General features: G+C 56.0%; 1 protein-coding gene across 7 annotated transcripts in view; it reads right to left on the bottom strand.

Moving 5' to 3' along the window:
• Positions 1 to 1,744: 1,744 nt before the first annotated feature.
• CMKLR1 (chemerin chemokine-like receptor 1) overlaps positions 1,745 to 13,171 on the bottom strand; it is a 45,668-nt gene continuing 34,241 nt past the window's right edge. For 6 of the 7 annotated variants that reach the window (XM_064578553.1, XM_064578554.1, XM_045887443.3 and 3 more), the window contains 2 exons: positions 5,627 to 5,702; positions 1,745 to 5,094 (listed from right to left, as the gene is read on the bottom strand). In XM_064578553.1, the coding sequence (XP_064434623.1) occupies positions 3,997 to 5,091 (1,095 nt within the window). In that variant the 5' untranslated portion in view covers positions 5,092 to 5,094; positions 5,627 to 5,702 and the 3' untranslated portion in view covers positions 1,745 to 3,996. Of the gene's footprint in view, positions 5,095 to 5,626; positions 5,703 to 8,743; positions 8,904 to 13,171 lie in introns of all 7 variants that reach the window. The other variant, XM_064578555.1, reaches the window with a different exon arrangement.

Genomic DNA, 13,171 nt, shown 5'->3' with positions numbered 1-13,171 from the left:
CTCTCCCGCTCCCCCCCTCCCTCCTGCCACAGAATCAGCACCTACCCATCCTACACATCTCAACTCAAGCGTCTCTTCCCGGAGGAGGTTTCCCTGGTCTTTGGACAGGCTCAGATCTCTCTGTAATAGGTGTGCAGCGCTTAGCGTGGCAGTTTTCTATTGAGGGTGTGGTTTTTAAAAAACTATTGGCTGTGTCTCCCACTAACCAATGAAGGAGCTCCCGAGGACAGAGGCTGTGTATGCCCGGCTCACCCTTGCATTCCCGGTGCCGACCACAGCAGCGGCAAAGAGAAGGTAGTAAATAGATTTTTATGGAATGGATGAATGGGTGGGTATAGAAATGGTTATGTAAATGGCTGGATGCGCGGGTGGGTAGATGGATGTTGGGGTGGATGGGTGGGGTCTATCTTGAGTCAGTTACTAACAACCTGCTGTCCTTGGCGGCTAAGAAATTGAAATAAGTGGAGGGAATGCTTTTCAAAATGCAGATTCTGGGGCACCTGGGTGGCTCAGTCGTTAAGCGTCTGCCTTCGGCTCAGGTCATGATCTCAGGGTCCTGGGATCGAGCCCCGCGTCCGGCTCCCTGCTCGGCGGGAAGCCTGCTTCTCCCTCTGCCACTCCCCCTGCTTGTGTTCCTGCTCTGGCTATCTCTCTCTCTCTGTGTCAAATAAATAAACAAATCTTAAAAAAAAAAATGCAGATTCTTTGAAGTCCTAAATTTGGGGACTGTAGGGAGTTTTGGGCTTCTTCTTGCTGCTGCCTCCCAGCACTGCTGTGTGACTTTGGACAGCACGCTGCACTTCTCTGAGCCTGGCCTGCTGTTCTGTGAGGTGGAGGAAGGCAAAGGGGTTTTGGGGGACAGGAACGTCCAGCTCAGCGCCCCACTCTCACCTCAGTCTCTTTATTCAAAAGCAACTTTGTCCTTAAAGGGAGAAAGCAAGCAAGCCCCCCTCCTGAATTATTTCGTGGTTGGACAGGCGGCTTCCCGGTTCCTCCTGGTCCTGGATACCATGCCCCAGCAGGAATTTTCCAAATTCAGGGTTTGGCAACCACAGGCCCCGGGCACCCCAGCTCCCCCAGAGCACCACATGCTAGGGAGGAATAGGAGAGAGGAGGGCCAGGGAACCACGGATCACTTCCATCCAAGCAAATACCGAGTCCGTTTGCCCCAAAGGGCTGCTCTCAGCTCCCTCATCTGTAAAATGGGAACGGCCCTCATGGCTCTCACTGTTGGGTTCTCTCCTCTCCCACCCAGCCTGACCCCTAACCCTGCCAGAGCCAACTCTGGGGGCAGGCTTAAGCCACTCCTTCCTCATCTGGGTCACTGTCCCCTCCTGAGCCCCTCCCCCTTGTCCCCTTGCTGCCCCCCTCCCCCTTTCCCCATCCTCTCTCTCTCTCCTTCCTCCCATAGGCTGAAGAAGCTAGGAGCTCGGGCAGCAGACCAGGTTGAAAGCCCAGCTCCACCATTTACTGGCTGTGTGACCCAGAGCAGGTGGGGTCTGCAGTCGGAACCTCCTTCTGCATCACCCGTGCAGCTCTGATAGTCCTCTTCTCATTTTGAGGGTCTGATGGGATCATGAGCCTGACACATAGCACTTGCTTAATAAATGCCAGACCCCTTTGCTTTATCTCTATTCAGCATTTCCTCTGTGCTTCCCTCCCCACTCCCTCTCAAACCCCACCTTCTCTGTGTGTCCCTGGGCCCGCTTCCCCGTCCGCCCTCGGCCCACCCACCCCACCCAGGAAGCAGCACTTGGACGCCCCATCAGCCAGGTCCTGGCCCCGAAGGGGGGGGCCTCTCAGGCACAAAGCACGTTGGCTGCCTGTGGAGTAATGCAGGTGCACACTCTTTGTGAACCACAGGACCTTTGTACGTGGACCTGGGAGATCCTCTGAAGAAGCTGCAGGGACAGGATTCAGGAGGATGTCATGGTTGCATTTCAGTATTTAATGAGAAACTCCTGGCGGGGCAGCCAGGAAGAGGCCTGACCCTAAGGAGGAAACAGCTGGTTTGAATTTTACTCCTGTTCATCAGCTTTTCCAAGGACAAAATGATTTCCTGGCTCCCCGGCCCGACCCGGCCGGCACGCAGCCCAGGAGGAGCGAGGGCCCGAGCCCGAGCGAGCAACACCTGGGGGTCAGAGCCTGGGTGGCTGAGGACCGTCTCTGGGGCCTGACGTCCCACGCAGTCTCGTGCCTTAGCCACTTCACCTTTGCCGCTGTGGTGGGAGGTGACAGGCGCACTGGGCAATCTTGCAAGCTCCGTTTTTTGCTCTCCGACGGCCCAAGTTTAGATTTCCTGAAGCCACTGGACGCCCAGACTTGGGGTCAATTCCGAGCTGCCTCATCATAAGCACAATGACCCACGGAGGGAAGGAACAGTCTGTCTCTTAATGAGGTGTGATTTCCAAATAGCCCATGGCCTCGGGAACATGCCCAGCGCTGTGTAGACATTACATCTGTTCATTGCGTCTTGTCACGGAATTGGCTTCACAACAACACTTGGAAGACAAGAGAATGTGGAGGGCCAGAGGGCCCACCAGTGACAGCCTCTGTCCCCCCACTGCCTTCCCTGGAGGTCTCAGGGGGGGTGCAGCAGATGGGAAACATGGTGGGCACGAGTGGACGGGCATCAGGGGACTGGAGGCCAAGTGTACTTTCTTTGCCACGTTGGGTCATTTTGGAAAACTATTTGCAAGGCTGGCTTATGGGCTAGTTAAGAGGTTTATATTAATCTGCCGAGGAATCAATGTTTATGGTCAAAACCCCAAGCGTCTCTCAAAACCCTGATTCTGCAGCTTTCTTTGAGCCAGGCAGACCTAGTTTCAAATCCAGGTTCTGGCAGAGGCCTGCTGGACGCCCTCAGGGAAGTTACTTAACCTCTCTGAGCTTCAGCTATCCCTCATATGTAGAAGGGCAGTACTAACTGTACGGAACTCAGGCCTGCCAGGGGGAATACACGAGATAATACATGGACAGTGTTTAGAGTAGGGGATGCTAATAAATGCAGGCTATCATGAGTCTAGAATATTCTCAATGGATACATTCGTCATTAAAAAAACAGAGGATCTGGCGCCAGAGCTGAGTTCACATCTCAACTCTGCTTCTGGTTAGTTGCGCGGCGCTGGGTGAGTTACTCCCCGCCCCACCCCCACGGAGCTTCGGCTTTGTCATCTCTAAGAGGGACAATGACACTGCAGCCCAGGAAGGTGTCAGTCCTCCTTGAGAAAAGGCAACAGGGCTGCATGTGGAGGGGCTCCACGCCCGTGGCGTCCCCACGGCCTGCATCTCAGCGGCATGCGACAAGGGCCCAGCCTGCAGGCTCTGCTGAGTTCAGTGACGGAGCCCTTGGACCTTCTCTTCAACCTGCAGGCCGCTCCCAGGTTGCTTCCCGGAGCTGATTTTGGCAAGGCTTTGAGGAAGCTGAGGAGGAGGACAGGCCCTCCTTCCCTGGCCCCCTGACCTGGCATGCTTAATTCTGAGCACTGGCAGTCAGAGCCGGTGGACCAGAGAAGGAAGGGACAGTCCCCGGGGACGGGGTGGAAGCTGTGGGTGACGCTGCCTGCCATGACCCAGACCCCAGGCAACAAAGGCAAGGGGAGAGCAGGGGCCTGGGGCGAGGGGCTGGCACCACCCCCATCCCCCAAATAGCCACCGCCCCCAAAGCACCATCACCCTGGGAAGTTCGAGGGTGAGCACCTTCAGGCTGCCTCCTTTGAGGGCCGTAGCTCGCCTCCCTCCCCCGCCTCCCCCAGGCCCCAGGTCCTCACAGAGTCAGTCCAGATGGTTGAGAGGACACGGCATGCCCTGTCCACCGGGCCACTCGAAGAAAGGAGTTCCAGGCCCTGGGCTCCCAGCTCAAAACACGGGTCAGTCCCGGGCAGACTACAGCGGGCATCAGTGGGTCCTGAAGAGGTTCCTGCCGCAGTCTTGAGAAGGCAGAGCTCCGGGCCTCCAAGGCCGGAGTGTCTGTCCATCGGGCTTCCCAGATGAGCCTCAAAGCATGCTGGTCTCCCTCTCGTTCATCGACGACATCTTGGTAAAGCTCCTGTGGCTGGGGTAGGAGGAGTGGCCCGTGTCCTCGCTCAGAGCGTTGACCAGGCGGGAAAAGAGGGCCACCTTGAACTTTCTGAAGTCCTGGCCCATGAAGACGTACAGAATGGGGTTCATGCAGCTGTTGGCGATGGCGATGGCAGTGGCCAGGGGCAGACCCAGGCTGAAGACGGAGCCGGGCATGGCGGCGTGGTGGAGCTCCAGCAGGTAGAGCGTGTGGTAGGGACACCAGCAGAGGAAGAAGGTGATGATGATGGTCACGATGATCTTGAAGGGCTTCTTGGTCTTGGCCAGGCGGTTGCGCCGCAGCTTGCAGACGATGGTGAAATAGCAGGCTGTGATGATGAGCACGGGGACCAGGAATCCACAGAGGAAGCGGGTGACGGTCACCACCATGTGCCGGCCGAAGCCCACGGGGTCCAGGCGGGTGTGAGCGGGCCACGGGGCAGAGCCGGCCGCGGACAGGCTGAAGTTGTTAAAGCAGGATATTTTCCCATGCACGCGGGCCGTGTCCCGGAAGACCAGGGACGGAGAGCTCAGGAAGAAAGCCAGGACCCAGATGACCACACAGGCCACGTAGGCCAGCCGCACGCTGCGGTGGTTCTGCGACCAGACGGGGAGGAGCACAGAGATGCAGCGGTCAAAGCTGATGACGGTCAGCAGGAAGACGCTGGTGTACATGTTGTGGATGAGCAGGAAGTTGCTGATCTTGCACATGGCCGTCCCGAAGACCCAGTGGTAGTCCATGGCGGCGTAGGCGATGTGGATCGGGAGGAAGATGTTGAACAGGAAGTCCGCCACGGCCAGGTTGAGGAACCAGACAGTGTTCACCGTCTTCTTCATCTTGAAGGTGGCGATGATGATCACCAGCCCGTTGCCCAGGATCCCGAGGAAGCAGACGATGCTGTAGACCACCACCAGGAAGATCCTGGCCACCTTGCCTTCCAGGGGAGAAGACTCCTCCAAGACCATGATGGGGTCAAAATCATCCGAGTAGTCATCGTAGGCGAGGGAGGTGTTGTAATCCTCGTCGCCCATTCTCTGCGAAGGGAGACAGGGGTCAGTAGGGGAAGCATGAGGGGACTGGCTCTAAGAGGTTGGCCAACACCAGCAAGGCAGACAGGATTCTGCCTGACTCTGAGCCAGGCCAGTTTGGTATCTTGACGGCTTAAGTACTTACTTAACTACAAACCCCATTTTACAGACGGGGAAGCTGAGGTGGAGAGAGCCTAAGTCACTTGCCCGAGATTATACAACAGAGAAGAGGCGGAGGCAGGAGCCACACCCCTCCTTCAGAGTCTGTTCTCCTGACAACCCTGTTTTGCTGCCTCTCTGGGACGCCCCCCTTCCCCTTATAGTCTAGTGAGGGAAACGAACATTCGTCAGATTCCTCAACTCGTGGTAAAATCGCAGTGATGCTCGGTGTAATGAAGGAGGGGTGCGGTAGTGCTGGGAACTTGGTTCCGGCCATGTTTCCCAAACCCTGTGCTGGCATTCTCCAAGTGCTCCCACCTCGTCACGGGTCCCCCACCAGTGCCCTTTGGAGACATTTGAGACCACAGAAGCCCCTCACCGTTCACTGTTAGGGTGTCCAAGGCTCTCCGATGGGGGTCCTTGGCCAGTCAGTCCCTGGGCACAGCTAGAAACACCTGCAGGAAAGGATAGAGAGGTAGTGGTTGGATCCAGGGATAGAGCCAGAGATCGGATCTGTTGTCACCGCTCCCAGTTTACAGAGGAGGAAGCAGAGGCTCAGAAAGGCTAAGTGATGCCCAAGGGCAGAGGCTGGGGAGTGGTGGAGCCCCTCGAACCCAGATGAACTGCCGGCGCCTTCATCCCAACCCCCGCCCCACCCAAGCACATCTAGAGGAGGGCCTGCACCAGGGGCAGGGGCAGAGGAAGGCATGGGGGGAAGGGGGGTGCGGCGGGGGGGAGTGTGCGGATAGCTCCATGCGAGTCTGCTGCCAGGACAGCCCCAGAAAGCACCATTCCAGTAACTGGGACGACAGAAGAGGAACGGCCCTGAACACCCACTACGCCCCTCGTTTTGTCTTCCCAGGGCCTCTTTCAGGCAGGCGTGGTGACTCCCGTTTTGGATCTGGGGAACCGAGGCCCAGAGAGAGAAGCCTCCTTCCCCCTGGGCGTTGCCCGGGCCCCGTGGGGGCTGTGGATCACATGCAGACCCACCGGCGCGACAGCCTGGGGAGGAGACGGACACGAATACATTCACTGAGCACCTACCGTGTGCCAGGCAACTTAAGTGGTACTTGGGCCAATTCCCAGAACCACCTTGTTGGGGATTTTCCCAATCTAAGGAGGAACGCACTGAGATTCCGGGGAGTTGGCAAGCTTGGGAGGTCTTGGAGGCACGCCCGCGGGCATGGTTCAAACCCAACCTCGACCATCTGCCAGCTATGTGGCTTTGGATCCATGACTCCTCTCTGAGCCTTTGCTTCCTCATTAATAAAATGGGGATACTCACTCCTTCGCAGAATGGATGTAAAAATCGCAGGCCCTGGCAATATGGCGCATCGGTTCCGTGCTGGCGCATAATAAACCCTCAAAAAGTATTAGTGATTCCGTTAGGGCCCGGGGGGGGGGGCGGAAACCGCTGAATTCCAAGATGGGATTTGAACACGGGGCTCTGACAGCCCTACGTCCAGGCACCTTCCAGCACCCAAGCTCTTCCCATCCTGACACATAGGCTCCAAACCAGACGTTCAGCTCTCGAGACTGCCAATCAATGCTTCATTATAAATAACTCAACTTCCACTGTGGAAATGCACTGCTGGTCCTTAATGGGCTTGAGGTTGTATTTTATGGCAGAAAAGTCATCTTTCGCTTTTATTAAATAAAAGCCACTTGGACAAGCCCCTTGAGCATCACTCTGGGTTCAAGGGACCAGAATTCAAGTGTCACCCCACTTGGGTATCATCCTACTTCTGCAGGCTGGGAAGATAGTCCCAACGTGCCCAGTGAGGGGTCCCCCGGGGCTTCCTGTGGCCCCTGGAATGCAGAGAGCACATGGGAACAGCATGCCCCACCCCCATAACTGGGGGGGAATATGACTGGTGGTCTGCTGAACAAGGGCTCTCACCATCCCTACGTGCTGCCCCTAAAATCATGGTCCGATGACAGGCACCAAGCATTTCCTTGAGAACAAAATGACCATGTCCTCATTCCCTACGCTGGGCCGTGCAGGCCGCAGGGATGAGGAAATGGCTTCCCTAGGATCCCTTCCCACAGGAGCTCACAGCCAGTCACAAGGCACAGGACAGAGGTGTGCTGGGGCCAGAGCAAGGCCAGGAAGCCCGAAGCAGGCTGGAGAGGGGTGTCCCCCAGCCTGGGCATCAGTCCTACACTTCTTGGGGCAGGCAGGATAGTCTCCCCGGGCCCAGCATGCCTCCTTCATTGGCCATCGGCGGCGGGGTGGGGGGGGTGTCTGAGCCCCAAGAGGAGAGTGAAGAGGAGTGGGGATCCAGCACTTTGCACAGCGTCTGCAGATATGCCCTGGACACAGATAACGTCACATCTGGCTCTCTGGCTGGGCCGGGAGCAGCTCGGGGTCAGAGGCCATGTCTTCTCATCTGTGAGCAGGGCAGGGGGTGGGCAGGATGAGGCAGCACAAAGTGGCGCTGACATCCTCTGGTCGTGTCCATCCGTCCACCCCCTCAGCCGACTAGGAATCGAGTGAGTCAGTGTCCCCAGTTGGCTTGTGCCCTCCCCCTGAGCCCCTCGGCCCTCCCGGGACAGTGTTTCATCACACGCCCGCCCTCGGCCTGTCCCGACCCACATCCCTCCCGCCTGAGCCCGTTTCTGCGCAGTACAGCGGAGGGGTAGAGGACACAGATGCTGGGGCCTGGCCAGGCTGCCAGCTCCCAAATCCTGGGTCTGCACAAAACTCCTGTGAGCACGGGCAAGTCAGTTAGCTTCTCTGCACCTCAGTTGTCTTATCTGTAAAATGGGTGTGATCCTCACAGTCTCTAACTCATGGGATGGCTGTGAGGCTTGAAAGTCACGTGTAAAGTTCTTAGAACAGGGCAAGCACTATGCTGTTCCCATTTTTGCTATGCCCCAGGATTCTACTCTTAAGGCCCGCCTAAAATGAACTTGGCCTGGGAAGGGAGGAGGGGCCGGGAAGGCCACAGGACCAGTGAGTCCTGCCCACTTATCTCCCCACTTCTGGGTTCAAGGGCGGATCAAGGGTGACACAGGCAAGGATTTTGCTTCTCTAAGCTCCTCTAATCTCTTTGCCTCTCAAATAGGGGTAAGAATGCCTCCCTCGTGTTGTTGGGAAGGTCAGGTGAAGCGACAACGAACCCTTGGCCAACTGTAAATTAAAAAGAGCTATAAAGTTCTAGTTATTTGTGTTCCTTAAACAAGTAATCAGGAAGCTCCTGAAGAAAGTGTAACTATAGATCCATTGTATGTGTATATACACATAGCCAATATTTATTTGAGTGCTCACTATATGCCCAACACTGCTCGGCCAGGCTCCATGCAATGCTCCCGACAGCCCTGAAGGGATAACTTTAACTTGCAGGTGCAAAAAATGGAGGTTCAGAGAGGTGAAGCAACTTGCCCAAGGCCACACAGGTGGGAAGTTCGGACCTCCAAGGACCCCAAGTGAGCAGTGTCTTGGGCTCCCCCTGCTTCCCTGAGGGATTAAGCGGTCCCCAGTCCCGCCACTTACCCCTTGGAGCTCTTTAAGCCTTAGCTTTGAAGCCCGAGAGCTCAGACCTTCGTCACATTCTTGATCCTCCTACAGAGCTGCCTTCCCTGAGCCACCTTGCCAGGTTCCCCTTCGTCTTTCCTTCAAGATGCTTAGACTCGGCTCCACGTGAAAATCATACCTGCAATGCCATGTGTATCCCAGTCCATGAGCCATGGCCCACCCACTGCCTCTCTTGGGTGCCCTCTGTGAAGGCCCCTGCTCAGTGGGAAATGCCCAGGAGAATTCAGGGTAAAGAACAACATTGCTTCCCCTGAGACACTGGACTGCTTCCTCATTCTTAATAATTCAAGTTCAACAACTGATCACATTTCCCTTTTTGACGTGGCCACAAGGAAGCTCAGAGTCACATCTGCAGGTCAAAGGCAGCAACGGCATCCACCCTGCTGCCTCCCCTCAGCCTTCTGCACTGGTTCCGGCTGCTTCTTAGGTCTGCGGCGAGTTATACTTTCCACTGGTTTCCGGGTGATAAATAATGATTGATTGGGTGCACACAAGAGCCCAAACGCTATATAAATACTTTCACTGCACTAGCTCACATGTCCCCAGGAAGCCCCGGGAGTGGTGCTGCTGTGACTCCCCCATGTGAAGGCGAAGGAGCGAGGCTATTGTTGAGGCTGGTGACCAATTCACACCCAGGATGATCAGACCTTGAGCCCTGCTCTTAACCACTGTGCTTTCCAGAAGGTGGAGCACCTCTTGCTACATCTGTCCTCACCCCTCCTCATGCACTAGGGCGTCCAGCTCCATCTTCCCGGGCACCTACGCATTGCTCTCCTTTTCCTAGCCCCTCAAGGAGTCCACCCTCCCCAGTTCTCAGGACCAGTGACCCTGAGCTTACACCCATTTGGAACACCTTGAGCTGGGCTGCTCTGAGACCGCTAGGACAGACTGCCCAGGCCACGGAGACAGCACCCTGCCTCGGCGCCCCCTCCTTCCTGGCATCCCCTCCCGGAGACCTACAGGAAGCGCACGAAGGAAAGGATGGCTTTCTTTTCCTTTATGGCCTCAGCTCACCCTCCCAGCAGCCCTGAGAAGCAGGCAGGACAAGTGTTCTTATCATCCCCATTTGGCAGGTCCCAAAACAGAGGCCCAGAGGAGAAGCAACTTGTTCAGGTGTGGTCTTGGACCTCACAGCCTCCAGAACTGTGAGAACGAAGGTTTGTTGCTTCAGCCCCACAGTCTTGGGCATCCTGCTACAGCAGCCTGGATGGGGGCTGAGCCCTCTCGGCGGCTCCACTGCGATCCCAGCGCAGCGGGGCCGATCCGAGGACTAATCCCCAGGCTGCTGTGAGGCTTGAGTAGGTGGGGTGTGTTTTGGGGCACTTGGGCACTGCCTGGGGCACGAAAGCTCACCACTGTAACTAACAGAGCACCTCCCGTGTGCTGGACAGCAGGCCACACACTTCACACCCCCCTTATGACAGCCCTCTGGGGCTGGGACATGAGTGTACCCATTTACAGATGGGGACCGGAGGCACAGGGAGGTAAAGTAAGGTCTGTGAAGCACTGTACACACACCCTGTAGAGCCTAAGGCCACTGTAGTCTTTGTCACTGTTGCTGGTGTTTGTGGGGTGGGGGTGGGGGTGGTCAGAATCAGCATCCCCTAGAGTTTTCTATCGGTACCCGCTTCTGACCCCACTGGTCCCTTCATCTCCACTCTGGCCAGCGCCCAGTCCTCTCCCTGCGATGCTGACCACGTCCTACCTGCTGCCCCCCCAGCACCCCGAAAAGGCCTGCCGGACGGCAGACGCTCAATCTTCACCAGTCCCCAGCTCAGTGCCTGGCACAGCCCAAGTGCTTAAGAGGTACGTGTGGTATTCATTACCGGCTTCGTCATTTACCGGACACTTCTGTGTGGCAGGGGCCAAGCCAGTTAGAAATGCTGTCCCGGGCAACAGTCCTGCAAGGAGGCAGGTGCCCTTCTCCCCCGAGGCTTTGGGAACATGGCACATCTTGCCTACCGTAGCAGTCGGCTCGGGCTGCTGTAACGAAGGACCCCAGGCTGGACGGTTCAAACAACAGATGTTGATTTTCTTACAGTTCTGGGGGCTCTAAGTCCAGGATCGAGGTGTTGGCAGGATTGGTTTCTCCGAGGGTCCCTCTCCCTGGCTCATACACAGCTACCTCCTCCCTGCGTCCTATATGGTCTTCGCTCTGTGTGGGTCTGCATCCTGATCTCTTCTTACAAGGAGCCCAGTCAGGAGGGATTGGGGTCCACCCTAATGACCTCATTTTACCTTAACCACCTCTTCAGAGGCCCTGTCTCCAAATACAGTCACATGCTGAGATATTGGAGGTTCGGACGTCAAGATACAAATTTGATGGGGGGGATACAATTCAATCTATAACACCTACACGTTGGCATTATTGTTATAACCTAGCACTGTTATTTGTGGTTCCTCCAGATGGTTCACACTGAGTGTGGGGGGTCTTATCCCCAGCTCTCTGCCCCATGGCCTCACCCACGCTGGGGCCCAAGTCCCATCCTTACAATGGGTTACACACACACACACACACACAGGCCCTGCCTCCAGGGCTGCCTGCCTCCCAGATATTTATAATCTCCAAACCCATCAAGGGATTGTCATCTACAATGTACAAGAAACTCCTTCCTTCAAATCCAAAAAGAGAGCAATCCCAACAGAACAAAAGTCAAATGATATGAATAGGTAATTTACCAGAGGGAAACTTCCAAAGGTCAGCATATGACAAATTCTTGCTCGAAGACATGCAAATGAGAACCGCGGCCAGATAACACTTCGTGCCCACTGGACTATGGCACGAATACAAAGCTGGCATGTCTACCCCTCAGGCTGGCAGGGTGGGGGCGCACGGCTCTCATGCCACACTGTGGGTACCCGTGAACCCCTGTGCACCTTCCAGCCCCGGGAGGCACCAAACACCAGGACGCTCATGTGCAGTATTTGTGGGTGTGTGTGTGGCGGGAGGGCATGACTTAGCTTTAGCTCTCCAGAAGCAAACCTCAAGTGAGGATCCCTGCAAAAGTGATTTATCAAGGAAATGTTCCAGGAAAAATCAGTAAGGGAGTGGAGAAATAGGATCCGGAAGGGGAGGAGGCTGGGCAAGGGTGCAGAAGGTGCCCTTGGCCCTTGCTTGCGCTCAGGGAACAATGGAGGTCACGGTCCAGGAGGCTGAATATTTGTATCCCTCTGCCCTGCCCATGTGCATTCCCAGGCACTCCCAGCCCCTGAGGTCAATCCTCCAACAAAGAGTGAAGGTCTGGCTGTCAGGGGCAAGAGACCACAGGGAGACTGTGTGCACAAAAACAATCAAGATTCTGGGGGGCTGGGGGGGGGCAAGCACACAGAGGCGTCCACTGATGGCTGGAAGCTGGAGGCCCCTGAATGTCCATTGTGGGAGAGGGAACCAGTGAATGCTGTGCAGCTGGTAAAAGCAACAGATCATCCAGGGTATACACAGCAGCAGGATTCGGAGCATCTTAAAACCACCTAACCATAACAGCACTTAAGTGCATTGAAAACACACACGCAAAAGCAGCGATGCACACAAAACAGTAACAAACATTTTGCAAGAACACCGCCAAATAACAAGATGCACACCGAACAGATTTACAATGGTCCCGTGGGAGCAGCGGTGGGAGGGAGAAGGACAGAAAATGCGGCTAAGAGGAAATGAGCACCGTGAAGAAAGAGAGGTCAAGTGTGGGGGCTTCCGGAGACTGGCGATGTGAATGAGGATGGATGCAGGGGTGTCATTGTGTCAGCCCTCTCTCATCTCCTGAGGTCCAGGAAAACCCAGAGCAAACAAACAGACACCCCGAATCCTTGGCTGGTGTTCATGTTTGGGCAGTGCTCAGCCCACGCCTGCATCCCTGAACCCCTGATGAAGCCACGCTTGGCCGGCTGAGGACCAAGAGAGCAGCCTTGGCCGGGCCCAGGGCCCTTCGGTGCCCCACCCCGAAGCCTCCTCTCAGACTGGGAATGAACTTGGATGCGCCACTGGAAGCCCTGGCCCAGAGTAAGCTGGCTCCGTGGCACCCAAGGCCTCGTACCTCCTTGGCGAGCCCAGCTCCTGCCCAGGATGGATGGGGGCTCAAGTTCACATCTGATTCCTCCTGCCACAGAGAGCAAAAACCTCAGGCGGATGTTACTGGCTTCATTTTTATTAAACAAACATGTATTTAGCCCTCACTACCTTCTAGGCACTATTACGAAGAGGAAACTGAGGCCCAGAGAGGGTGAGTAACGTGCCCAAGGTCACACAGATTGCTCAGGTAAACAAGGTAGGTCAAATCAGGCACTGTGGATGGAGGAGGAAGCTCCAGGCAGGTAGGTGTCATGTTGGGCTTCAAACTCAGCTTGCCGGAACTGCCAAACCCACTCTCTTTCCTTGTCTACCACCTC

Source organism: Mirounga angustirostris, unplaced genomic scaffold (assembly GCF_029215605.1).
Source record: "Mirounga angustirostris isolate CCGP_5_RB_7025 unplaced genomic scaffold, mMirAng1.0.hap1 SCAF_14, whole genome shotgun sequence".
Lineage (NCBI taxonomy): Eukaryota > Metazoa > Chordata > Mammalia > Carnivora > Phocidae > Mirounga > Mirounga angustirostris.
This window is presented reverse-complemented; position numbering and strand designations above follow the sequence as displayed.